Raw genomic sequence first — 27,968 nt, forward strand, 5'->3', positions numbered from 1 at the left:
TTGAGCAACTATTTTGTAGTTATCTATATATAAATCTATTTTACAGCGACACAAATAGAATAGATTATGGAGTGTCAGCATGTAGATAGATTCCAAGTGCTTTTTCACTAATATACCTAATGATTCGTGCTGAGAATATCCAAGGGCTCCACTGTACATTTAAATGGATATAATTAAAATAATGAGCTCTATTTTAAAAAATGATATATGAAAAAAATTTTTAAAGAAGTTTGAAAGAGCTGCACCACTAATTCAAAGTGATATAAGGACTTCTGCAATTCCATTGTTATGAGGACACCTAATTAAATGTAAAGCATCCAAGAAAAGCAACATTTGGGCTTGTAAATCTAAATTGTGAAGCCAGAGGAAGAGAAGTCCCCATGTTCTCAGTGTAGCGTGGGCTTGGGGGTGTTGCCTTTAAGGGAGTGGATGGTTGTGTGCCCTTGTGCCCGTGGGCGAGACAATGGCTGATGTAGCTCCTGGTGTAAGAGTCACTCATGCCAGGTGGCGGGGGGAGGGGTGCCTTCAGAGGTGGGGGTCTAACTCCATCCCAAGCAATCAGGGAAGGCTTCCTGGAGGCAGGGATGTCATCGTGGACCAGTGTCGTCATAATGGCAGCTGCCATCCACGCACATCCATTCTGTGCAGCTCCCCGGCTCACCACCTGCCCCACGCTGGCAAGGTTCATGGTGGTCCCCCTTTAACAAACAAGGATACTGAGCCTCAGAGAGGGGAGTGTCTGGCCCGAGGTTGTGGGGTTTGTGGACACCCAACCTGTCAGACTCCAACAGCCCAACTTGTCAGACTCCCAACAGCCCTTCCTCGCACCAGGATGGCAGATGCTGTTGAGGTCCTTGAGGGCAGAAAGGGACCCTGAGTCTGCTTGGCTGGGATGGTCTCAGACCCCAGGGTGAGGGTGTTTTGGACAGGGGGCTGTCCTTCCTGACCTGTGACGTCAGCTGCAGGGACCGCTGACAGGTGGGACCCCTCCGCTCTGATGGCCTCTTCTCCAGCCCTGGGGAGCATGTCTGCTCTGAGCTTGGGGCTGAGTGTCTTCTCCAGCCAGGGTCCAGCCTGGGAAGGGTCCTCAGTGGCCTGCCTGCCCAGCTGCCCCAGGACCTGTGGGCTGTGTTCTTGCCAGACTGGCCCCTGGCAATCAGACAGGATCCCTGAGTCCCATCTCTGTGCCCCGTGAGCCTCAGAGTGGGCAGGACTGACCAGTGGTATCTCCTGCTAGGTCTCAGGGCAGGAATCGGGGTTTCAGCAACTTCCATCAGAAGTTTGTCTTAGTCAGTCTAGACTGTGTTCTGGTTCTGCATTTTTTACAATTGATCTCTTGAGGCCTTTTGAGTAGGTGCGGGGCTCCCTGCCTCCCTATGCAGAAACAGGCTCAGAGAGGATCAGGGCCCATGCAGGGGTCCAAGCTGAGATGGCAGTACTGGGGTTTAAACCCCATTGGTTTACTTCTACAGACCCTGCACTAAAATCAGTGCCATGTAAGGCCCTTCTCCAGTGTCCTCTGCACGCTTCCTTTCCCTCCCACCATCCTGTCGACAGTAGGTATCCTTAGAATGTCTCCACTGGGGCCATTCTTCTAGGTCCCTTGCAGATGCTGCCTTGTGTCTGCATCACAGCACTGTGGAGTAGGTGCTGTATTTATCCCCACTGTATGGGTGTGAAGACTGAGGCTCGGGAGTGACGTCACTTTTGCAGGAACCCACAACTTGAGAACGGCAGTTCTGAGATTTGGCCCCGCGATGCTCCAAATTCAATTCCTTGCATCCTTTTCCCGTCAGGCCGCCTCTGTTCCCTCTTCTTGGCTTGCAGACAGCCTCCTCTCTGTGTCCTTACCTGGTAGGGAAGGAGTGGGAAAGATCTTTCTCCTTCTTCAAAGGCCACAGTCCTATCAGATAAGGGTCCCACTGTTCTGATCTTCCTTAACCTTAGTTACCTGGTAAAGACCTTATCTCCAGCTACGGTCTCACCGGGGATTAGGACTTCACCATATGAAGTGGGGGTTGGGGGTGCAGTGGTGTCCACAGCACCTCCCCAGTGGCCCTCCTGTGCCCCCTCCTCATCAGCTAGGGCCTTCCTTCTCTGTCTCTGCTCAGTTCCCCAACCTGGGAGAAAGCTGAGAGCTGCGAGCAACAGTGGCCATGATAAACTCCATGCTCTTGGGGTAGATGGAGCTGGAAGCCCAGAGGGGGAAGGGTCTTGTCCAGAGTCACACAGCAAGCCCCCAGCCAACCCAGGATGAGACCCCAGGCCCTGCCTCCCAGCCTGGACACCTCCGCTGAGCTCCAGTTGGTATACTAGCTAGGCCTGACGGAGCCTGCCTGAGTCTGGGCCTTGAAGTTCATGGTGCAGCTGCCTTTCTGGAGCAGTGGCGAGGGCTGGGCCTGGCCAAGGCAACATCACAGGCCTGGAACATGATCAGATTCCCCAGCTTGTGCACACCTTGGCTTTTACAACCAATGCCAGAAGGACGAGAGGCCCTTGTGATAAGACAGAGTCTCCCTGAAAGGAGAGTGGTTCCAGTGGATGGCGGGGACCTGGCTTCTTGCCTTGGCTGGCCACCAGTCTTGTGTGTGGCCCCAGGCAGGTCACAGCTCTGCGCAAGACCTCAGTGCTCTCCTCCATATTGAGTATATTAACTTGAGAATGGTTTCTCTTATTTGAAGAGCCACCTAGAGGCCAGAGGGTGGGGACCCGGATTGGTTCCATAGCTTCCCTGCCTTTCGGCTTATACGTTCCTGTCTATAAAGCAGGAGGAACTCTGCAGCCCTTCTGCAAAGGGTGGAGCGGACCCCGCTCTGCACACATCAAGCCGCTGACACCCCTACCACTCCAAGTGTAGCACCTACCCCCCTGGCTGCTTGCTGGAAATGCACTCTTAGGCAAGACCCCAGACCTTCTGAACCAAATCTGCGTCTTACCAAGATTCTCAGATGATTCATGGGCACATCGAAGCTTGAGAAGAACTGATTTCTTCCAGCCAGAGCTTTCCTTGCAGGTCTCATGTAGCTCCAGTTATACTGGTCACATTTAGACCTCAGCTTCTCCATCAGCAAAATGGGTGGAATTGGAGCCATCCGAGCCCAGTGATTTTCAAACTGTGTTCCTTGGAGCCCCCAGGGCTCCCTAGAGGATCCTCAAGGGCATGTGGCATGTGCTTTTTAAGGAAATGGTTACATGAGAGGTGGGTCTGTAGCTGAACATTTTGCAACCTCCTGGACTGGGAGGGGGGGTTTTCCAGGTAGGTCTGGGGCGGTGCTGGGGTCCAGTCTGAGCAGACTCTCTTCTTTGCCAGGGAGCGCTTGAAGCGCAGCCAGAAAAGCAACAAGCTGGAGGGTCCAGAGCCCGCGCCGGCTGAGGCCTCGCTCAGCACCGAGCAGGGAACGATGACGGAGGTGAAGGTCAAGACGGAGCTGCCGGACGACTACATCCAGGAGGTGATCTGGCAGGGCGAAGCCAAGGAGGAGAAGAAGGCGGTCAGCAAGGATGGGACCACCGGCGACGTGCCTGCCGAGATCTGCGTGGTGATCGGCGGCGTCCGCAACCAGCAGACCCTGGGTGAGCGCCTGTCCGCAGGGTCGGGCCCGGGCCGGGGTGGGCCCGGGCCAGGGTGGGAACGTGCGGCACAGTGCTGGGGGAGACAGGCCTGGGCTCCCTGCCCCTGGCCGGCTGAAGGGGCCTTCTGTGGCTCCCCTCTGCCCTCAGGGAAGGGCCTCGGCTCCTGACACTCGCCTTTACCTGCTCAGCTCTGCTCTGGAGCGCTTGTCTTCCCACTTGACGTGGCAAAAGCCAACCTGTCCTTTAAGATTTTCAGGTCAAATGCCTGGAACTTCCTGTGGGCCTCGTGGAACCCCTCCCACTGTGCATCCAGCACAGCGCGCATCACTCAGTGTCCTAAATGCCGTCTGCGTTTCTTCCTTCTGGGCTTCCCCGGGGGCGACTTTCAGTGTGGGTCCTGTTCAGATTAGTTGTCTGATCAGGATCGGATGAGTCGTAGTCTGGCACGTTCTTCTGCCTCTTGTGGTCTGGGCTGGGCTCAGAGGAGCTCAGAGAAATGAGCTTCTTAGAAACCATCTCTCCCCGTTTCTCAGCGTGAGCCAGGGGATACCCCTCTGAGGCTGCCTACAGTCCTGCCAGGTTTGCAAACGCAGATGCCCGCAAGGCCCAACAGATACATTTATTTAGCATTGTGGAGATGAGCCAGACAGGCAGGTGGTGGGGCTCGGGTCCAGCTGGAGAGTTACGGTAACTAACTGGGAAGATGGGCTCAGCATGGCTGGATCTCTGACAGCACGTGCCAGAAATGAGAATTTTAAGGTAAATTCTTCTGGCTTTAAATGTTGGTGACTAATTTGACTTTTAAAATCTGCCAAAGGAAACATATCTGTGGTCAGAGTCCTTCCATGGGCCACCAGTTTTGCAACCCCGGCCTGTAAAATATAGTCCACATGCCGCATCCTGGCACAGAGGCCTTGCCTGGTTAGTTCCCAGACCTCCATTTGCATCCTCGCTGTCCTCCACATTTGTGTGCTCGGGAGGCCACCTGCCTGTCCCTCCTGGGGCAGCTCTGCCCACCTCCTCCTGAATTCCAGGCTTCCGTCCCGTGAGAGGCAGGCAGGGCCTGGTAGGGGAAGGCTCCCCTGGCTGTCTTTCCCCGAGTTTAAACTCAAGTCCTGTTGCCGTTTTTCGCAACCGCTGGGGATCAGCCTCGAGCTCCCATTCCCTGCTGTGCCTCAGCTGGTTGTGGTCTCTGTCGCCCCACCTGGGTTGCTCCAGTGTCCTGCTGGCAGCCTGCTTCTGGCATCGTTCGGGTTAGGCAGGGAGCATCCTCAGGGAGGCTGGAAAATGCCATCCTCCCCCGAGACAGAAGCGGAATGAGCCAGAAATACTTGCTGAAGAGCATGAGTGACCTAGCTCGGTGTCAAGTGAAAGAAGAGTCTGCTCCAGGACTTGTGTCTTAGCTCCCTCCACCCGGCTTCACACCCTACAGCCAAGGACTGTGTCAGCCTATAAGGGACGTGTTCGTTAACGGAGGAGACGATCTGCCCATGCTCAATTTTGTGGGGCGGGTGGTGTTTTAAGACTCACTGGACCCAGAAGCTCTGTATGCCCTTCACCAGAAGGTGTCTGGTGAAGGGTAGTTGAATCTGAATCTTGAGATAGGGTCGGCAGTCAGGCTTCAGGGGGGAAGCCTGGAGCGGCCATGCTAAGGAAATGCTGGGGGGGTCCTCCCTGGGTCAGCTGCCTGCACAGTGAGTGGCCCCAGGGCCTCGTGCCAGCCACGGACGCTGGTCTCCGGCTCAGCTGCTTCTCAGCAGCAGGCGCCTTCCCCTTGCTGTGCCTTGCTCTCCTCTCCTGCTAAAGCAGGCATGCTCCCTGTCCTGGCCGCCCCACGGGTGTGGGAACCACACAAAGGGGTAGCGGGTGGGGGACGGTGCTGTGTGCGGAAAACCTCGGCTCCTCAACCTGGGAACGCAGGTTCCCTGACTTAGTGTCCGTTACAGCTTGGGCAGGCCGCTTGACCTCTCTGTGCCTCAGTTCTCACAACTGCGGATTCATGGGGCTGTGTGAGGATGCACCGCGATCACGTGTATAAAGTACTAAACATCGTACTTAGTAAATAATTCACCATTATTCGCAGTAATACTCGTGTTGATAGTATAACATACCCCTTCAAAAGGAAAGAGTAGCAATAGTTTCTGCTTTTTCCCCAAGTCTGAGAAACAAGCCAGTGTGCTGTAGAGAAGAAAGAGGATGGGGAAGAAAGCCAGCACTGGATGAGGTGTCAGAAGACGTGGCTTCTGGGTGGTTCTTGATTTTCTCCCCTGAGCTCCTTCTAATGCTGCTCCCCGCTGCCCCGCCAAAATCCAGGGACTTTCAGGATGTTTTCAGATTTCTGAGTAAACTGCTTTTGAGGACCCTGTGGAAAGGGTTTAAAAGCAATGGTTAGCTGTGGAGCTGCCAGTTGGGAGCTGGTACCAAAGCCGGAGCTGGGCACTTCCTGCTAGTGGCGACGGTTGTCTCACACCCATCAAGGCTGACCTTCCACCTTGAGGGTGTAGTTTCTGTCAAGGGTCAGGCTTGAAGGAATCTGGCTTGGCCTTTTAGCAGCAGGAAAGAAAGGCAATTAAAAAAAAAAATGATGTTAGAATGAAACCTTATGAACTCATCCCTTCTCAGAATGGCATGTAGACATTATCTTATGGTCCAAGTCCAGGTAGTTGCTGCTGGCTGTTAGGAGTTCCGTGTTGAAGGTTCTGAAGGGTGGCATGATTGATTATTGATGTCTACCACGGATGTGAAAGTGAGCAATGGAGCCCCACGTGCTATAGATTTGGCACGCGGTGCCCTCATTTTATAAAGGGGCAAGCAAAGCCCTGGGAGATGGAAGAGACTTGGCAACTCTACTTCATAACACCCTGTCCCACCTGCTCCTGGAAGTAAACAAGGCGGGAAGGCATTCCCTGGGCTGTGGCCAGGGCGGAATGCTGGTTAGAGTTACTCTTTGAATGAGCTTGTGCTACAGTGTGGCTGGGCACTGTGGAGTTAACATGTTCCCGAGGCACTTGGCAGGGGTGCAGAGGGCTCTGGCCAGCTCTGCCACTGAACAGAATAGTGCTCCTATTCGATCAGCCAGTGCTGTCTCATGAGGGAGCCTCCCGTTTGCCGGCTCTCTGAGCTCCATCCCCCTTGTCCCCACCCCCAGGTCCTCACTGGCCCTTTAACAGCCATCAGATGAACAGTGTTCCCAGTGGCACAAACATTATCCCAGGCACTTCCCATGGAGGAGCCTGGTCATGGACACTTGGATGGTACTTGGCAGCTTCTCAGACAAGGAGCGTGGGGAGGGGCATTGATGCCCAGGAGGCTGGCTGCCAGGCTTGCAAGTAGTCTCTGCTAGTTCCCTGCTGCCCAGAAATTCTGTGTACCAAAAAGGGTACTTCTCACTCTTGAAAGACTGTCACTGCCATTGAAATCATTATGGAGCTTGGGAGCAATATATCACGTTTCTTTTTTAGCAAGAAGAGCAGAGATAATACTGACCATGACAGTTTTGTTGGGTAAAACCAATAGTGAAAGGCATCCCTAACTGTTGGCTGCACATGTCCCAAAAGTGTACCTCAGAATCCTTCTCAGCACAGTACACTAAGAAGTCATGGCCAGTCAGCTAGAATTGAAAAATCTGAAATGGACACTTGCTGCCATCCTTGTCCTAGCTGATGAAGACAAGACAGGCTGGGTTTACAGCAAAAAAAAGCATGCAGCCCATGGAGGAATGGTGCAGAAGAGATGATGGAACACTTATAGTGTTCACAGCTTACAGCATTTTGATGGGAGGGGACTGAGCAGACACATTCCAAGTAGCCGCAACCCCAGTGCAGGAAAATCACCAGGAGGTGATTGCGAATCAGTACGAGGGAGGGCTCTGTGATTACAGAAAGTGTTTGGTAACTGAAGACAGGCCTGTGAGGGAGGAAGGTCCTGTCCTGGAGATGGGTGAGCAGAAGGGGGTCCCTAGATCTGGTACAGGAGGGAGGGTCAGTCAGCTGGGAGCCTGGATCCTGCAAGGATGTTTCTAGGCAGCGAGCTTTGGGCACCAGGGCTGCCCGGGGAGGAGAGGAGGGGAAAAAGGAGGTGGGGTCTTGGCCGCAGCCCTGGAAGGAGCAGCGGAAGAGCAGACAGCCATTGAGACACAGCCGTGTGGGTTTTGGTCTGTTATGAACCTGAGCGGTGAAGGTCCTGCTTCGTAGTGCCAGCTGATAGTTAGTTTCCTGTTTCAGTTGGTGTTGGCAGTGCTTTGGGCTTGAGCCTGCCAGAACCAACCCTCAGCTCTTTTGCTACAGCCACTCAGAAAGGAAGGGTTCTGGCCTCCTTCCCAGGAGCATCTTATCCCTGCTGCTGACTCTTCATCAGGTGGTCCAAGGTGGGTTGGGGGTCCTGATTGGAGGGTTTCCATGGCAAAGGATCCCTAGCCTGTAAGCCAGGAGACCTAGGGTCTGCCCCTTGTGGGGCTGTGCAAGGGCCCGTTAACCTCTCTGAGCCATAAGGTCTTCATTGATTAGGGGGTATAATAAAATCTACCTGTCTTTCTAGTAGGATTGTTGAGGTCAGAGTGTAGTGATTGGTATGAAAGTATTTGTAAGGGGGAACAAAAAATGCAAAGTGGGGCTTCCCAGCTGGCGCTAGTGGTAAAGAACCCGTCTGCCAGTGCAGGTGTATGTAAGAGATGCGGGTTTGATCCCTGGGTCAGGAAGATCCCCTGGAGGAAGGCATGGCAACCCACTCCAGTATTCTGGAGACAGAGGAGCCTGGCGGGCTACAGTCCATCGGGTCACAAAGAGTTGGACAAGACCCGACTGAAGCGACTTGGCACACAAAAAATGCAAAACAGAGGCCAGTGGTACTAGCCAAAGTCCTGGATGTTGACATGTTCGGGGTTACCTCTAGAAGCAGAAAGGCTGATGGCTTCAGACTTCTCTTCTTCAGTGTCTCCTAAAAGAATTTTGAGGAATCGTATTCTCTTTCACATTTTTGAGTTGACATCTAACATTTCTATCCGAAGTTTAAATAATTGCAAAGGACAGAATTTCTGGAGTACTGTGTTTTTAAAATGTGGCATTTTGGAAATAAAACTGTGGACTACTCTTTTAAATGTATCCAGGGGACTCCAAACTCCACCGTTTCTGATATCCACCATCATTCATTAAAAAATAAAAAACATAATGAACAGGCTCGTCTTCAACAGTCAGAAATTTTACATCTTTCCTTTTTCTCCTTGAACTCATATTTCCAGTCCGCTTCTCTCACAGGATTTTATCCTACTGTGATATATTTTTTATGCTTGAGAGTCTTTTATTGATCACTGTTTCACACTCATCTCCCACAACAAGATGTACGTAAATTGAAATAGAAATTTCTAAAAAATTTGTTTGGATCATAAAGCTCTACGTCTTAAAACATTTTTTCCCCTGATCGAGTTGTTATTAGCATACAATTTGTCAAAAGCAAATTTAGATAAATAGCAAACATAAAAGTAAAACTTTATGGAAAATGCACCTCTTAATGAAATGGATGGGGTTTTATTTCTTCTTCCATTGGCTCACATTTCTGTGAATTAATATTTCTTATTGTCGAGGGAGACAAGATTCAGCATTAATTTAGTTCCTTTTTTTCCACTTTCTTAAGTGTAAAAGCTTAGAAGCCTTGATCATATAAATAAGGAGCCAGGGATAGGATGGAATCCTGTTTCAGCAGTGTCACTCAATTCCTTGAACTCCTTCCAAGTTGTATGCCAAAAATCACACGGGTCTATCATCAGACATTATTTTTAACGGTCTCTTCACTGACAACTCCATTAGATCCTTCTTCAGTTTTGTGGAAAGCAAAGAATTAGAAATCACCCAATTTACAAAAGGAATTGTTCCCAGTCATTCGATGCACCTGCATTCTAAGTCCAGCTTCTCTTTGCTTGGAGCTCTCAGATGTCCATCCCCCCTTGTACGCCACCGTAGGGGATTTAGGGGTGGGTGAAAAGACCATCGTGTTAGCTGTGTAGAAACGGGTGGCGGTGACGAGAACCAGTTGAGCACGGCCTCCCTGCCTGCTATGTTCTCTGGCCCGTTGGCTTTAGGGTTATAGGAAGAAATGCATTGGGCAATTGATAACTGGGAATTGATCCTCTTAAAATTCCCCATGCTCCAGCACCCCCAGGGGATTTGTACTCTACATGGAGGACCTTGGCCTGAGGTCATTCGTTCTGAGTCCACGCCCAGAGAGCCTCAGGAAACCTACTTGTCCTCTTTCCAGCTTACCTCTCCTGGGTCCCTGTCCCCCAGTAGGCCGTGGGCCCAGCTCTGCTGCATATTAGAACCAAGTGGGCAGGACGCTCCCGAGCATGTGCGCTCCCGAGTTGCTTTGCGCTAAATACGGGGTTGCCTGTTGTAAGGAGCTGTCTCTCCATCCACCCGCCTTGTGTCTTTCTTCTCTCTTTCACCTGCGCCGGATTTCTGCCTTAGTGCATCTTGTGTATCCTGCAAGGCACTGGAGCTGATCAGGAGCTTGACGGGTGCAAGGCATGGTAGAGTTGAGGATTGCTGCCCACTTTGCCCCTTTACCTCAGCCTCCTACTTCTCCCCTCCATGGCTTTGGGAGCTAGACCCGCCTGCTCTCACCTGGCCTCACCTGATCTGTCCAGTGCTTCCAGGAGGGAGCGTAAGCCAGGCTGTCTGCCAGGTGGTTATAGACAGTGTTGGACAGATGCTTTTCATCAGCACTTCCTGATTTCCTCTCCCCATCACAGCAGGATGGGGAGAGGAAAAGGCTCGCATCCATGTCTGGCATCTTCTGCCAGCCACCCTCAGGCCCTTGATCGGGTACTCTGGGGGGTCGTGTCGTGGTGCCAGACATGGTAGGAGGTTCTGCTCCCCGGTGCTGGGAAAGCTCCATGTCCAACAGGGGTTCACAGCTCCCACGGCATCTGGACCTGGCGTGAGGATGGTGGGTTGGCTCTGGATCCCCGAGGGCCAGCCTGGGGCCCAGTTGCTCACTAGCCACTAGCTGAGTGGCCCCAGCCCTGGGGCCCGAAACTTTCCACGTTACTGGTTGAAGTGGGTGTTGAGTTGTCCCAACACACAGGGACTTCTGGGAAGATGGAGGGTGGAAATGAAAAGCCTGGATATGCTCAGTAAATGGTAGCTATTAGCAGGCACCCTCTCTTCTCTGCTTGCTCCCAGGGGCTGACCCTCTGGTGATTACACACAGGCTCCGGAGCAGGACAGATCAGGCCACCTCTGGCCTGATGTGTTGCCCCGTCGTCTGAAAAATGGGGATAATAATCACCTTTCTATGCTGGATTTGTGAGGATGGATTGAGCTGATGGGTGAGAAGCCCCCGAGTTCACACCCCACCCCACTCCCACTCGCTGGCTGTGTGAAGTGGGCAGATTGCTGCTTTCCCACCCATGCAGTGGGGTGCAGTGGGGTCAGAGACCAACCCATGCAACGATTTTGGAGAGGCACAAGTGAAGACTTGCAGTGCCTGCACTGAGTAGAGAAAGACAGAGACAGAGGACAGGAGAGTAGTTGGGAAATGGAGCAGACTGAGGAAGCGTGCGGGGCAGGGAGTCAGGCGACAGAACGGGGACCAGCTGAAGTGAGTCCCCTAGAAGGCCCTCCAGCTGCCACTGCACCAGCCTGGGGTACACGGTGGCCACGGGCCAGGGGGATACCAGGCCACAGCACACACGAGGCATATCGTCCCTGGAGGGTCATTTTGCTGGCAGGATTATAGTGAGAAATGTTGGGTTATAACCTCACGATTGCTGTAGAATTGATGCTTTTAAACTGTGGTGTTGGAGAAGACTCTTGAGAGTCCCTTGGACTGCAAGGAGATCAAACCAGTCCATCCTAAAGGAAATCAGTCCTGAATATTCATTGGAAGGACTGATGCTGAAGCTGAAGCTCCAATACTTTGGCCACCTGATGCGAAGAGCTGACTCATTTGAAAAGACCCTAATGCTGGGAAAGATTGAAGGCTGGAGGAGAAGGGGACGACAGAGGATGAGATGGTTGAATGGCATCACTGACTCAACGGACATGAGTTTGAGCAAGTTCCGGGAGTTGGTGATGGACAGGGAAGCCTGGTGTGCTGCAGTCCATGGGGTTGCAAAGAGTTGGACACGACTGAGCGACTGAACTGAACTGAACCTCATGATGGATAATTTTATGTTCTATCTATATTATGAGTCAGGACAGAGGAAGCACAAAACTTCAGGAGCGTTTGGTCCTGTGGCTGCTTGCTGCCTTCTGCCACACCCCAGCCTCCCTTGGGGAAGCGTGGCTGCCACTTAGCCAGCACAAGCTGTTTAGTGAAAAAGCAGACAGCATGACCTTGTGCATCCATCTCATGTGCAGATGGGGAAACTGAGGTTCTGAGAGCTCAGGGGACTGACCAGCCCTAGACTCGAGAGTCCTCCTTACCTGGCCCCTCCCAACCCACCCCATCTTTAAGGGCTCTTTCTGATTTTTCACATAATTCAGATGCAAAAGCACCGAATGGCAGCCCCCACGGCAGATCTGTGCGAGGCCAGTATTCGGACACCTGGATTTTTGACCAAGTGTTGAGATGTGCATCTGGTACGTGATGGTTGAGGGGCAGGAGGACCCGATGGGGCCAGCATGAGGGTGGAGGCATGGCTGAATGTCGGCATCAGCTGTAGACCCTTGAGTACGCAGGGCCTGTTAGTATCTGCAGAGACTGAGCCTAACCTCCTCTACATCGTCTCTGCCCCCAGTCAGCAAATCTGAGCAGGCCCGGGACCCTGGATGCTGACTGCTGGAGGGCTGGTAGAGCGTGTAGGAATCTGGGTGTTGGGAGTGTGGGGCCCGTTTTGGCAGAACTTGCTGTAGACTACAGCTCTGAAACGAGCCTTGGAGAGAAAGAGATTCTGTGGTCAAATTGGTTGGGAAACCTGGGGTTAATGGTCAGTTGCGTTCCTTTACTGCAGGTCCTCTTCCAGCTGGCACAGCTCTTGGGCGTGTCTCCCCAGACGGGCCATGCCTCCCACTTGCTTGAGCATGGGCCCCTCTTCCCAGGACCTATTCAGGAAGTTGGGTCCAAGAGCAGTTCGGGGAAAACTGACAGTAATGCCAGCGCCCCTTTACCGAGTGCCTGCTGTGTACTGGGCACTGTGCCGAGTGGTCTCCGTGTAACTGCTCATGTAATTCCTCCCCCGTCTCCTTCAGTGAGGTGGGCGCTGTTATATTGTGTCCATTTTATAGAAAGGAAGCCCGAGGTGTGGGCTTTTCCCTGGCTTGTCCAGGGCCCCATCTGTTTTGTGGTGAGCTGGGATTTGAACCCGGGGTTGCTGGCGTTGCTGCACTGTAGGGCTGCCGCTCTGTTGCACTCCCCCCATGCCCCAGACCCCTCTGCCCATCCAGACCCTTCTGCAGACAGGGCACCTGCAGCCCGGGGTCCCAGGGTGAATGAGGGGCAGGCAGGGCCTTGAGCTCAGGTGTCCCTCCTGCCAACACAGTGCTCAGTCTTGAGACTCAGCATGCTGGGCAAGTGGTCCGTTTTGCTCTGGGGCCAGGAGAGGGCCCGAGGGTGGCAAACTGTGCTCCTGTGACTCTGAATGGATGGAGGTCTGTGAGAAAGGCTGCAGGTGCCCTGGGCGCTCTGGATTGAGGGAGAGGCCTGTGGGACTGACTGATTATAAACAGTGTCAACTGGGCGGATGAGTTGGGGACATCGCCCTCGGCGCTCTGTGGATTGAGGGAGAAGCCTGTGGGACTGGCCTGATTATAAACAGTGTCAACTGGGCGGATGAGTTGGGGACATCGCCCTCGGCGCTCTGTGGATTGAGGGAGAAGCCTGTGGGACTGACCTGATTATAAACAGTGTCAACTGGGCGGATGAGTTGGGGACATCGCAGCCCGCAGGCTCTGTCCATCAGCCCACACTTACTGTACGGTTTGAGGAAAGACCTCAGGTCATTGAAGGCAGTTGGAGAAACTGAGGCCCAAGTCTTGTGGCAGAGAAGGGCAGAGACCTCATCCGGAAGTGGGTCAAGTCTGAACAAGGCTGTGGCCTTAGTCCTTTGGGGAGAGAGACCCCTCCGCTTGCCTTCCATGGGGCTCCGGCCCCTCTACCTCCCACTTGCCTTTCCCTTCTCCTGCCTGCTCGAGTCCCTTGACTGGCCACCCTTGCTGCAGCCTTGTCAGGGCCCCACACTGTGGCCACCAGGTCCTGCACTTGGCTGTCATAGCATCATCACCCTGTGGGTCCCCTTGCACAGTGGCCTGTCTGCTTCCCATCAGACAGAGGGCAGTGATAGCAAACTCTTTAAGGTCTGAGCCACCACTGGGTGTGAACTCCAGGTATCAAGTCAAGTCGTGGCTGGGGCCTCGGTGCCTGGCCCGTTGAAGATACTCGGCAAATTCCCTATCATTGAAGGGGAATCAGCAGAAACTGTTGAGGAGCGGGTGGAAGCACGGGGAGGGAATCCAGGTCTTTATTACACAGTGACAGATGAGGAGAACAGCAGGATGCTGTGAATTTACCGAGCCCCTGCTGTGTGCCAGTCATGGGGCTAAAGACAGGGAAATATACACTCTGATCTTTGCCCTCCGTGTGTGTATATTTTTCCCAGTGAGACAAGGGTAACACATATAAAACTGTTGAATAACAGGCTGCTAAATCCCATGCTGGTTTGGAGGACAGCGTTCCCTTGAGGGACCCACGGTGGCCAAGTAGCGCTGCCCACTGGTGGGCCTGCTGACTCGTGGGTTGTAGCTCATTCATCCTGACCTTTATCATGAGACGCAGGCATCGTAGTCTTGTTTCACAGGTGAAGAAGGTGAAGCTCAAACTGGAAAAGGAGTGTGCCTGCGATCAAACAGCCAGGGAGGGGGGGCAGAGCCGAGCTCATCATCAGGCTCCAAGCCCAGTGCTCTTCTGACTTGACTTGATACCTGGAGTTCACACCCAGTGGTGGCTCAGACCTTAAAGAGTTTGCCTGCAATGCAGGAGACCTGGGTTCGATCCCTGGGCCAGGAAGATCTCCTAGAGAAGGGAATGGCAAACCTCTCCAGTATTCTTGCCTGGAGAATCCCATGGACAGAAGAACCTTGTGGGCTATAGTACATAGTGTTGCAAAGAGTCAGATACAACTAGCAACTAACACTTACAGACGGGCCCCTGCACCCGGGTGACACCCCCGGAAGTGGAATTTGGTGGCGCCTTGACTCACTGACTATCTGGTCTTGTGGTGGGAACACCACTCATTCTAAATTCAGTCTTCCATACCTTTTTTCCATAAGGAGACTGATGCCTGGCCAGTAAATGGTTGAGCTGAGACTCTATCCCAGAGCTGTTGGATTTTAAACCAGTGGTTCCCACACTTAGTTGCTGAGCATCAGAATCCTCTGTGGATACTTGGGGGAAAGGAAGATTCCTAGGCTCTCGGCCCCAGCCACTCAGGTACCCTTAGTGTGGAGTGGGGCCAGGGACTCTGCGTGTGTGTGCAGGCTCCCAGGCCGTTCTGTTAGGAAGGATGGGGCCTGGACCTAGGTCTGTGTGAGGGATGGGCAGGGCCTTCCAACTCCTGGGGCCTCTGCCAGGCTGAGTCTGATGGGCTCTGCTGGCTTCCCTGCTGTGGACCTTTACCCTGCTCTGCGTAGCTAGGCTCTGCCTTTGACCAGTCTTTGGTGCCCGCTGGGAACTCAGCCATTTCAGTCTCCCTGCCTCTGGGAGAGGGCTTCTGTAGTGACTCATATGGTAAAGAATCTGCCTGCAATGCAAGAGACCTGGGTTTGATCCTTGGATCAGGAAGATCCTCTAGAGAAGGGAATGGCTACCCACCCCAGAAGGGCCTGGAAGAGGGCTGGAGTCAGGCATTTACATCAGGTTGGTCTCTGCACATCAGAGGGAATAACATGGCACCTCAGCAGATGAGAGGGGTCCTCTCCTTGCCAGACGCGTGCGTAGTCGGGCTGGGCCCTTTCTGGGGGCTGTATGGAGCCACCTCTATGAGATAGGTACTTCTAGCCGCATTTTACAGTTGAGCAGACTGAGGCTTCGTGTGTTCAAGGAAGTTACCAAGGTCGTGCTGCTGGTGGGTGGCAGAACGGGGACAGGGATCTAGATGTGTCTGGTTCAAAGCCTGTCCTCTTGACCTCTGTCCATCCTGACAAGGAGGAGTGGTAGCTGGAAATTATTCTGTTGCAGCTAAGGGATGATTTCCTTACATGGGTGCAGTTTATTCCTTACTCTGAAATTCTTTTATATTCATCTCCTTTTTTCTTTCAAGGAATAGCCATGAGTAACCTAAGAAGTTACAGTCTGTGTCTTACAGATTTGGAAGCTGAGGCCCAGAGGTGGGAAGTGACTTGCCAAGGTCACTCGGAGAGTTGAGACAAAAACCTGAACTTGACCCCTGAACTCCTGGCCTCCAGCTCAGTGCTGTCTTTGCTGGTGCTTACCGCCCTCTTGCTTGTAGGGAACAAGATAGCCTGTGGGCGCAGAACTGGTGTTACCTGGGGCTTCCCAGGTGATGCAGTGGTGAAGAACCTGCCTGCCAGCGCAGGAGATACAAGAGACGTGGGTTCGATCCCTGGGTCAGAAAGATCCCCTGGAGGAGGAAACAACCCGCTCCAGTATTCTTGCCTAGAAAATTCCATGGACAGAGGAGGCTGGCGGACTATAGTCTGTGGGGTTGCAGAGTCACACCCCACTGAGCCCACCTACTATTACCTGAAGTTGTCACTGAGGGTCCTGGGGCCTCTTGGTTGTGCACAGTAGATGCTGGCTGACCCGTCTCTTCCTTTCCTGTCTTCCAGGGTCCTATGAGTGTGGAATCTGTGGCAAGAAGTACAAATATTACAACTGTTTCCAGACCCACGTCCGGGCACACCGAGGTGAGTGGTGTACCCGGGCAGAGCTGAGGGACCCCTACCTCCCCATCTGCTGCCTGTTTTTTTTCCATGCTGACCCCTCGAGGATGACCTCAGAGCACTTTTTGCAGTGGAAGTGGGACCCGAGGCAAAGGGGAGTGGCCTCCTTGACTTGGGGGAGCACCCTGGGGTGGGGATGGAGTGGGGCGGAGTGCACAGGACGTGCCACCGAGCTTCTGCTAGCAGTGCTCTGGACTGCCGCACGTGGCCCGCATCCTCCCACGGGGCTTCGGTGCCGCTCGGTGTCAGCAGCCCTTGCCGGAAGGTACTCGTGTCACCTCGTGTGATGCTCACAGGATGGCACCCTGCTGGAGACGAGGACGCCGGGGACAGGAAGGGTGGTTGCCACTCCCTGAGCCTGACCCTGGCAGGTAGGGACGAACGGCCCCAGGTCAAGGCCTGCTGGGCGGCAGGAAACACAGGGAAGGTTTGGGCCTGCATCTTGAGTGGAACGGGGCATCCCCGGGCGTGCAGGATCGGCCTCTCCTGGCCCCCGCCTTCTTGGCTTCTCTCCCTCTTGGCAGCGGCCCTTCCACCGTCTGGTCGGCTCACCCCCTTCTTCTCTCTCTGTTACAGACACTGAAGCCACCTCAGGAGAGGGAGCCTCCCAAGGCAGTGAGTATTTTTCCCTCCTCTCGGGCTGCGGGGGCTGAGAGGGCCAGGGGTGGGGGAGGAGGGAGAGCCAGGGTGGGGGTGAAGCTCTCAACTCTATACCCCAAGATGGCCCTGGGCAGCTTCCGGGAGGCGCCTGAGAGCACCTTTGCCAAAGTGTGCTCCGCGGCATAGTCATCCTAGGGAAGTTAACAGGCGATAAAGGGTGCTCTGGCCAGATCACCTGGGGAAACCTTGAATTCTGCTAAGAGGAACATGTTTCTTTGCTGGAGACTTCTCAGGGCCCTTCATTGGCAAAATATGTACATGCACCCCAAAAGGGACCCAGTGTGTGCACTCTGTTCTTTTGACTCCCGCTCATGGGTTTGGGGGCTTCCCCCTTTGGCTCCAGTGCTGAAGAATCCGCCTGCCAATGCAGGAGACTCGAGATCAATCCCTGAGTCAGGAAGGGAGGGAGAAATGGCACCCCACTCCACTATTCTTGCCAGGATAATCCCACGGCTAGAGGAACCTGGCAGGCTACAGTCCATGGGGTCGCAAAAGAGTCAGACAGGACTGAGCAACTAAGCACGCATTCACGCATGGATGGGTCAGCGGTCGGTCACCATAACTGATGTTTGGGAAATGCTACTTCGAAGAGTTACTTCAGGAACACTCACAGATGTGAATCCTGGGGTGTGGTGTCCCAGCCCTGGGGATGCATGGAGCCTCAGCATCTGGGGACACTGTTCCACTTGGCTGCTTGCGGGGGCCCTGCCTTTCTTCCCTCCAGATCTGAACCCACAGGGCTGGTAGGCAGCCAGCCAGAGGGTGTAGGCGGGGGTGGAACCTCTCCCCACTCAACAGACCTGAGCTCCAGAACCCAGCAGTTCCCCTCCCAGGCGCGTGTATGCGCATGTCCACCCAAAGATGGGAATGAAGACATTCTTAGCAGGGACTTCCCTGAGGGTCCAGTGGTTAAGACTTCACCTTCCAATGCAGGGGGTGCAGGTTCGATCTTTAGTTGGTGAGCTGAGATCCTGCATGCCTCAAAAAAACCAAACAGAAAACAAGCAGTATTGTAACAGATGCAATACTTTAAAAATGGTCCACATCAAAAAAAATATTAAAAAAAAATGTTCTTAGCAGCACTGTTCATAACAGCTTCAAACCAGAAACCACCCAGCACTAGCTGAATAGGTGAGTAACTCACAGCGTGTTCTCACAGTGAACTACAGGACTACAGCAGAGCCGTGAGAAGTAGAGACAGCGGCTACACACTGCAGTGTGCATTACCCACAAACAGAATGTTAGCAGAAGGAGCCCAGCAGAAAGAGTTCCTCCTCTTATGATCTGTGTACAGAACGTGTGGAGGCAGAAGGAAGCTAACTCATGATGCAAGAAGTCAGAGCCATGGTCACCCTCGGAAAGGGGCTTCTAGCTTTCAAGGTTGGAGCTGGGTACTGGCTACACAGATGTTTGCAGTTTCTGACAGAGTGATGAGTTGAACATTTAGGGTGTGTACATTTTTCTGTATCAGTGGTCAGCGTATTTTTTGGTAGGGGACCAAAGAGTAAATATTTTAGATTTTGCAGGCCAGATGTCTCCATCACAAATCTGCTCAGCTCTGCCATGGAACATGAAGGCAGTCAGGGACCGTATGGAAATGAATTCTTTACCAAAACAGATGCTGGGCAGGCCACAGTTTGGGCACCTCTGTTCTACTTGTTTGGTATACCACCAGAAAAAGTTTCTTAAAATAATAAACAAACAGGACTCCCCCACTGCTAGAAAATCCAAAACAGAGTAGTTCAAGGAGATAGGAAGGACCTTAGTTCCTTTGGGTTCTAACAGGTTTTCTTCTGAGGCACTTTCTCATCCACTCTTTCTTTGGATTCTTCTTCTTGTTCAGTCGCTAAGTTGTGTCCAACTCTTTGTGACCCCGTGGACTGCAGCACGCCAGGCTTCCCTGTCCATCACCACCTCCCAGCATGAGAGTTTGCTCAAACTCACGTCCATTGAAACAGGGATGGTATCCAACCATCTCATCCTCTGTTGCCCTCTTTTCCTCTTGCCCCTCAGTCTTTCCCGGCATCAGGGTCTTTTCCAGTGAGTTGGCTCTTTGCATCAGGTGGCCAAAGTTTTGGAGCTTCAGCTTCAACATCAGTTCTTTCAGTGAACATGCAAGGTTGACTTCGTTTAGAATTGACTGGTTTGATCTGCTTGCTGTCCAAGGGACTCTTACCACATGATTCTTAAACCACAGGAAAGGCCAGTGCGGCTGAGACTACCTCTCCGTTTCCTGGAGAATCTGAGCATCAGATTGGCCAGGCACCTGCCCCCAGGCCTGCAGCAGGAGATGGCGAATCCCCTGTCCGCTCTTGAGCCCCACCCCGCCCCTGCCTGGCCCCTGGCTCCTTCTCCCTCAGTAGCTCCCTTCTCTTCGCCTGCCTGTGGTCAGCCGCACAGTTGAAGAACTTCCCTATTTTTCTTTCCTTCCTTGGCTTCTCTGGGCCCCCGCCTCTCCGGCAGCCCCTCAGTGCCCTGTTATGCTCCATCTGGCTTCCGTCATTCCCGGAGGCTCACTGGTTGTGGAGGATTTGGGGACTGAGGTATTTTTGGTCCTTCCATCACTTTTCCCTTCCTCCCTGCAGTATTCTTTCCCCGTGGCCAGTGTGCTCGACTTGACTCTCAGTCTTGGCATTGCTGCGCGGACCCCCCAGGCAGCCACGCCTGCTCAGAAAGCCTGGCGTCCTCACACCCCGGCCTTGTGACGGGAGCCTGGCCGTGGAGTCCTGGGGAGAAGGTTCAGTCCAGCCTTGTTTTTGCAAAGGAGGATACCACGTCCCAGATAGAAGTCATGCAGTTTGTTCAGGGTGGAGGTGGGCAGAGAAACCAAGTCTCACGCCTTCTAGTCCAGGATCTTTCATGTATTTGTGAGAAAAATAGCACAGGCGTGCATAGAGGCATAGACCCGGTTACCAGTCTCTCAACTAAGAACCTCAAAGGTGAGCTCCACATCCAGCTTTCTTGCCACTGTAGCATTCGTTCCCTTTGTTCAACTATATTAGGTGCCATTTACTGCATATTTATTGCATGTTATGCCTTGTGCTCATTTATCCTTTATTACAATTCTGGGAAATGAAGAATTTGTTTTATCGTTCCCATTTTGCAGATGAGAAAATCGAGGTGTGGATAGTTTAGGGCACATGTCCAACGTTAATGACACCTGAAGGTGGTGAAGTTGACTTCAGGCTGGGGGAGGCTGACTACAGGGCCTGCCTGCCTCCCAAGGCAGGTTGGCAGTGGCATTCCTAGAGACGCTGAGCTCTCCTGGGGTTCTGGAGACATGGTCTCACTGACAAGAAACTCATTTTGCCCTTCTCCCCTTGGGTATAAATCTCATCCTAATTCCCTCCAGCCTTAGATGAGCCTGGGGATGTGGCCCCATCCATGCAGTGGTTTGGGATTTGACAGAGCAGGGTGGGGGCGCTTCTTAGCGGCAGAAAGCTGGGGGTTCGCATTTTCTCAGAGGTGGCAGATGTACGTGGCCCAGTGGGTAGGAGAGAGGCAGTGTGGACAGAGATGAGACACAAGGGGCAGGTAGCAGCAGGGCGACCAGCAGTGACCAGTATGGGGGGCATTGCAGGGGTAGGAACCCACCTGGAACCAGCAGACTCAGGTGGCCTTGACTTATCCACCTCTGTTCCCCAGATGTCCAAGAAGGATTATGGTCCAGATGGCACGTGATGGGGGAGGTGGTCTATGCTGGATTGCTGGCTACGGGCAAAGATCATGTGCCAGGCTTGGAATTCTGGAACCGTTGGCACGGGAGAGGCCCTGGGAGTTGGCTCATCTACCACCCTCCCAAATTAGGGGGGAGATGGGGGACCCTGAATCCCATGGTGGGGTTGGTACTTGCTGGCAGACTGGGTGAGGCAGGCCAGGACCGAGACTCTCCTCCCTACCCCCACCACCTCTCCCTGCACCACTCCGTGGCTGGCTGGGGCAGAGGCTTGGAGATGGTAGGCCTGGTAAGATGGTGGATGCCTGGACCCCATGAAGGGACACACGCAGGCCCGCCTTGCCGTGGGGCTTGTGGCAGGTCCCTTCCGATCCTCGGTGCCCTTGAGTGTTAGATGGTTGTTACTTCCTCCCTTGGCTGTAGGGACAAATGCAGGAAATGCCCACCGGCTCCTGGCCTGGCTTCTCGAAGTGCAGTGCTCCACCACCAGCTCAGTTGCTCGGTTGTGTCCGACTCTTTGCGACTCTGGGGACTGCGGCACGCCAGTCCTCCCTGTCCATCACCAGGTCCCAGGATGGTTATTCTCATGGAACTTTACAAAGGAAGGGGGGCCAGTTATGAACCCAGCCCTTAGGGACTCAGCACACATGGGGTGCCACTGGGAGTGCCTTTCAAAGTGACTTCCAGGCTCCCCGGTCTCCTTCTGGAGAAGACTCTTAACACTCCAGGGGCTCGTCTCCACGGATCATCGGTTGGGCCCAGCTGGCCCAGACCCACCTCTCAAGGCCCTCAAGGGCCCGAAGCCCTGCTAACCCCGTGTGCTTCTGTCCTCCACAGACAACTTCAGGTACACGTGTGACATCTGTGGGAAGAAGTACAAGTACTACAGCTGCTTCCAGGAGCACCGAGATCTGCATGCAGTGGATGGTGAGTCAGGCCCCTCACCCCTGGGAGCGGAGTCGTGCAAACAGACCTCTCTCCCGGGCTCTCACCAGGCCCCCGCCCCACCCTCAGCTTCCCCTCCCTCCCCAACCCAGAGACGGTCAGGCCGCAGACAGACCGCAAGCGAGTGAGCGGAGTGGCCAGCTTGAGAGGATTCTGGACGAGGGAAGGTCCCCATCATGCTCCCTCTGTATATACTTCTGATTAGGGTAACCCAAGTGAAATTGCCGTTTTTGTAGGTCAAAAATCAGTCGAATATCAGCAGTTTTATATCAGTTCGTTTTACGATTTCATGTTGAGTATTCACATGCTCTGGTGAAATTAAACCAATTTTTTAAAATGAATGATGATATTTTAGCATCTTAGATTATAGAGTTAGAAATTAGAACGATAAATTTAGGTAATTTATTTTTGGAATCTTAAGAATCCTGGAAATAGGGTCTTCGCCTGGGAAAGGATCCTGGAAGGTTCCCTCTCCAGTCCCACACCCCCAGCTGGAGTCAAGCCCTGACATCCAGACCCTATCCCTATAGCCACTGGCCCACCCCTCCTCTCTCCTCTTTTTTCTCTTCCCGTCCCCTTATCCCTTCTTTTTCTGCTGCCCTGGCCCCTCCAGTGAATGGCGGAGATCTAAAAACAGGCCAGCCAGAAAGCATCTTCCTGCCCTGGGGTAGACCCAGCCCATGGGGAGGGTCCCAGCCCCATGGGGAGAATGAGGAACAGAAGGACGTGCCCTCCTGGGGCCCCTGGCTGTCTGGGGCATCCACAATGGTTAAGGCAGGCTTGTGGGACTGAGGCCGGGGGCATTGGGCAGAGGCAGGGACTAACAGGGCTCCTGTTTGCTTCTTTTCTTCTGCGGCTGCCGCCTCCCGCCCGGGCGCAGTGTTTAGTGTGGAAGGGGCCCCTGAGAATCGGGCAGGTAAGTCCTCGGTGGCAGCCCACCTCCCTGTCCCCAGCTGAGCTCCAAGACCTGGTTACCAGGGTGCTAAGGGCCATGTGTTCTCCCACAGACCCCTTCGACCAAGGTGTCGTGGCCACTGACGAGGTGAAGGAGGAGCCCCCGGAACCATTCCAGAAAATCGGGCCAAGTATGCAGGCCTCTCTCGGGCCGGGGCCGGGTGGGGAGACAGGCAGGGGGTGGCCGCGGGCAGCAGGGCAGGTCCCACTCCTGGAAGGGGTAGTGTTGGGAATCCTGCAGCAACTGGCTCTGGCCAGTGAGCCGCTGGCCTCCTTGTACCTCACTTTGCCCACCTGTCAAATGGGTCAGTCACTCTTAGGACTTTAGTTTTTGAGAAGCAGCAGGACAGCACAGGGTCCAGGTCAGAGCAGTGAAGGTAGCACAGGCTTGGTGGCTGGTCTGTTAGCCATCCGGAGCCCTGGCTCCTCACCTGTGGAGTAAGGGGGACACTTTGCCACAGGTTTGTTGGGGGATTAAATGAGATCATGGCTGTAAATCACCTATTCATTAGCACAGTGCCTGGTACATAGTAGTGCTCAGAAAATACTGTTGTTATTTTTGTCGAGTGGGTTTATTAGCCAGTGAAGCTATCCAGGGGAGCCACATGCAGACACTCTAGTCCTCACCCCAGTAAACCCCTGGGGGGCAGGAGCCATTCACTTGACCTACCTGTTAGCAACACATGTGTTGAGTGTCGTAGGGACACAGCAGTGAGCAGGATAGATGCGGCCGTGTTTTGGGTAATTTACACGGTGGGGACAGGAGGCAGGCATTCAGTCAATAAGCAAGTAGTTACAACATTAGAAGCGTGGGGAGCAGCAAGGCCAGGAGGTGACTGACCAGCCTTGGGAATCCAGGAGGCTTCCGTGTGGGGCTGAGTGGGGACGAGCCCCTGCACCCCATGTGAAGGCAGGAGAACTGCACTTGTCCCAGAAACTGAAAGCCAGGTTGGGTCTGAGTTCAGATCTTAACAGAGCCTTGGAAACCAGAAGGCAGTTAGACTTCATCCCGAGGGGACTGAGCCAGCGTTCACCCAGTGGAGAAGGGACTTGATCAGACTGGCATTTTAGGAAGGTATTTTGGCTGCTGCAGGGAGTATGGATTGGGGTGGGGCACGGGGGCGGGGTTTTCACAAGTGAGACTGGTCCAGCCCTTCAGGATTTTGCGTACTTTCTCCTTCCTCTCTGTTTCCCAGGCCTCTCTTACTACTCAGCGAGAGGAGCCTCCGCTGGCGCTGCTTGTGGCAGTGAGGATTAAGGCAGCTTGTAAAAATATACACACATACGTAGATTGAAGGGATGAGGAAGTTTAGCAAAGGAGAATCAAGGAAGCTGGGACAGCGAAGCCAGAGACAAGTCTCAGAGGGTGGGGCCAGGTCCTGGCCCTGGGAAAGTGCTGGATGGACCTCTGAAGAAGGACCTTCCTCCTTCCTCTCCTTTTCTTTACCTCTTAAAACACTCAGGGAACTGGAGATGTGATAGCATCTGTAAAGGGGACCCATGGTGCCTGTCATGTGCATGGTAAACATCTGATAAACAGTGACGTTAGTATTCTTGAAGAAAATTATGAGATCCTTCACACTGGAACTGTTGGAAGTTAGACTGTGGGAAAACCCAGATGTAAATCAGACATGCCCCATGACAGACATTCGTAGACCACGACAGGACAGGGACATTGGGATCTCTGACCCTCCCCTCCCACTGCTCCAGTTCCATCTAACAGCAGCCCCAGCACAGTACCCCCACTTCATCTGTAGCATCATAATTAGGAAGATTGAGTGTAGACTACATAAGCTGTAGAATCACACAAGCCCAGGTTTGAACGCTGACATCCCCAATTTACTAGCTGCTTACCCACTTTGAAAGTGGCTCAGTTGTGTCTGACTCTTTGTGAACCCATGGACTATAGAGTCCATGGAATTCTCTAGGCTAGAATACTGGAGTGGGTAGCCTTTCCCTTCTCCAGGGGATCTTCCCAACCCAGGGATCAAATCCAGGTCTCTCACATTGCAGGCGGATTCTTTACCAGCTGAGCCACCAGGGAAGCTCAGGAATATTGGAGTTGGTAGCCTATCCCTTGTCCAGCAGTTCTTCCCAACCCAGGAATCGAACTGGGGTCTCCCAGATTCTGCCTGCAATGGGGGACACCTGGGTTCGATCCCTGGGTTAGATCCCTGGGATCAAAGGGAAGATCCCCTGGAGAAGGGAAAGGCTACCCACTCCAGTATTCTGGCCTGGAGCATTCCATGCACCATATAGTCCATGGGGGTCACAAAGAGTCAGACACGACTGAGCAACTTCCACTTTCTTTTACTCCTTCTCAGTGTCCTTTGACTCACGTGTAAGTGGGAACAAGAACATCTGTCTCAGAACTTCCCTGTGGTCCGGTGGTTAAGACTTCATGTTCCAGTGCTCGGGGCGCCATAGTTTAGTCTCTGGCAGGGAGCTATCCCACATGCCTCAGAACCAAGACATTAAACAGAAGCAATGTTGTAACACGTTCAGTAAAGACTTTTTTAAAAAAAGAACATCTAGTTCTTCTTCAGTGCTGTTGGAGGATGCCCACATCAGGTGTCTAACCCAGCGCCTGGATCATGTTCCGGGCTTAACAAATGAGTGATGTTGCCGAGAGACAGTCGAGAGTTTAGAGCCATCCCAGAGATGAACCCCAGCTCTACACTTAATGCCTGCGTGACATCCTGCGAGTTTTATAATCTCTCTAATCACAGTAGTGACAGTAAAACTCACCTCTCAGGATTGTTGTGCTGATTAGATGAGATTATATTTGTAAAGGAATTAGCATAGTCCTTGACATTGACATGGAAAGCATTAAGTACGTGGTACCTGTTAATTACCCAGAAAGGTACAGAGCAAGCTGAAACTTGTTCTTTGTGTCAGTATCCACATCTGACAGCCAGTTGCTGGGACCTGGGAGGAATTATCACAAATTATATGGAAGAGAAGTACATTGAGAAAACTGAACTGACTTTGGCTCCCAGCTTGACGCTGTGGAACTGAGATGTCTGTGTAAGAGTTACAACTCAGGGGCTGCCTTGAGAGATAAGAATCCTGCTTCTTGGGCTTCTGCCACTTTTTGTAGGCTGGCTGATGCTACAGAACCATGATGGTGATGAGCCACAGAATAAGGGGAGCTGGTAGACCTACAGTGCCCTGTGGATAGACTGGTTCTCGTGGGTAGAGCTCTGTAGGTTAAGAGAAGAGGAGAAGCAGCAGCAGCAGTGCATGCTGGGAAGTACACCTTCCACATCCATGTCAGCTGTGCAAATCAGAGAGCTAGGTACTCAACGAGCAGGAAGCCAGAGCCAGAACAGAGCAGAGGAGTCCTGCCAGAAAGACGGAGCTGGTCTAAGAGGCCCCCTGTGTGTCAGCTTGCTCTTCAGCTGCAGATCTGAAAACTGCTCCCTTGGTGATGGTCTGCCATGATAATGGGATGATCAAGGACAATTCATTCAAGTCTGTTGAAACAGAGTATATCTGGATTTAGACGTTACTTGATTTTTATACCTAGATAAGGAAGCGTCCAGTCACAAAGAAAGGCAGTGCCAACGAATGTTCAAACTATTGCACAGTCACACATCTCACACGCTAGCAAAGTAATGCTCAAAATTCTTAAAGCCAGGCTTCAACAGTACATGAACCAAGAGCTTCCAGATGTTCAAGCTGGATTTAGAAAAGGCAGAGGAACCAGACATCAAATTGCCAACATCCATTGGATCGTTGAAAAAGCAAGAGAGTTCCAGAAAAACATCTATTTCTGCTTTAGAAACTATGTCAAAGCCTTTGTGTGTATCACAACAAACTGTGGAAAATTCTTCAAGAGATGGGAATACCAGACCACCTGACCTGCCTCCTGAGAAATCTGTATGCAGGTCAAGAAGCAACAGTTAGAACTGGACATGGAACAACAGACTGGTTCCAAATCAGGAAAGGAGCACGTCAAGACTGTTGTCAGTATTGTCACCCTGCTTATTTAACTTCTATGCAGAGTACATCATGCAAAATGCCAGGCTGGATGAAGCACAAGCTGGAATCAAGATTGCCAGGAGAAATAACAACAACCTCAGATATGCAGATGACACCACCCTTATGGCAGAAAACAAAGAAGAGCTAAAGAGCCTCTTGATGAAAGTGAAAAAGTTGGCTTAAAACTCAACATTCAAAAAATGAAGATCATGGCATCTGGTCCCATCACTTCATGGTAAATAGATGGGGAAACAATGGAAACAGTGAGAAACTTTATTTGGGGGGGGGGGCTCCAAAATCACTGCAGATGGTGACTGCACCCATAAAAATTAAAAGATACTTGTTTCTTGGAAGAAAAGCTATGACCAACCTAGACAGCATGTTAAAAAAGAGACATTACTTTGCCAATAAAGGTCTGTCAAGTCAAGGCTATGGTTTTTCCAGTAGTCATGTTTGGATGTGAGAGTTGGACTATACAGAAAGCTGAGTGCTGAAGAATTGATGCTTTTGAACTGTGGTGTTAAGTCCCTTGGACTGCAAGGAGATCCAACCAGTCCATCCTAAAGGAAATCAGTCCTGAATATTCATTGGAGGGACTGATGCTGAAGCTGAAACTTCAATACTTTGGCCACCTGATGTGAAGAACTGACTCATTTGAAAAGACCCTAATGCTGGGAAAGCTTGAAGGCCGGAGGAGAAGGAGACGAGAGAGGATGAAATGGTTGGATGGCATCACTGACTCGATGGACATGAGTAAGCTCCAGGAGTTGGTGATGGACAGGGAAGCCTGGCGTGCTGCAGTCCATGGGGTTGCAAAGAGTCAGACACCACTGAGTGACTGAACTGAAGGAAGAGTGACTTAAAAAGTTTTTGGTTTTTGTTTTAAAAAAAAAAAAACTTGGGAATTATGCAAATTCTGCATGACGAGAAAAGGAATTTAGGAGACCTAGAGGAAGAGTATGCCTCTGAAAGTGATGTACCAGCGAGCCCGGGAGGAAATCCTACTGGACAGCCACAGTTGAGTATGAGAAAATATGACCTTAGTTCAGTCTGGTTGCCATAACAAACTACCCCAGACCGGCCTACATAATAGAAATTTATTTTTTTTTCACAGTTCTGGAGGCTGAAATCTGAAATCAGGGTGAGAGTATGGTTGGGTTCTGGTCCAAGGACCCTCTTTCTGGCTACACTCTCACATGGGGAGAAGAAAAAGAGAGCAAGCTCTCTGGTGCCTCTTGTTATAAAGATACTAATTCCATCATGAAGGACCCCCTCACCCCCAC

The 27,968-nt window shown here is 52.4% G+C and overlaps 1 protein-coding gene across 13 annotated transcripts in view; it reads left to right on the plus strand.

The window, feature by feature from the left end:
* Positions 1-27,968, plus strand: part of ZNF618 (zinc finger protein 618) — a 204,576-nt gene that overhangs the window by 125,660 nt on the left and 50,948 nt on the right. For 11 of the 13 annotated variants that reach the window (XM_061426596.1, XM_061426607.1, XM_061426600.1 and 8 more), the window contains 6 exons: positions 3,311-3,573; positions 16,353-16,430; positions 17,043-17,081; positions 21,640-21,729; positions 22,628-22,663; positions 22,755-22,832. In XM_061426596.1, coding sequence (XP_061282580.1) covers positions 3,311-3,573; positions 16,353-16,430; positions 17,043-17,081; positions 21,640-21,729; positions 22,628-22,663; positions 22,755-22,832 — 584 coding nt within the window. Of the gene's footprint in view, positions 1-3,310; positions 3,574-12,053; positions 12,150-16,352; positions 16,431-17,042; positions 17,082-21,639; positions 21,730-22,627; positions 22,664-22,754; positions 22,833-27,968 lie in introns of all 13 variants that reach the window. The other 2 variants (XM_061426609.1, XM_061426599.1) reach the window with 2 other exon arrangements.

The sequence above is a fragment of the Bos javanicus genome, chromosome 8, assembly GCF_032452875.1.
Source record: "Bos javanicus breed banteng chromosome 8, ARS-OSU_banteng_1.0, whole genome shotgun sequence".
NCBI classification, from domain to species: domain Eukaryota; kingdom Metazoa; phylum Chordata; class Mammalia; order Artiodactyla; family Bovidae; genus Bos; species Bos javanicus.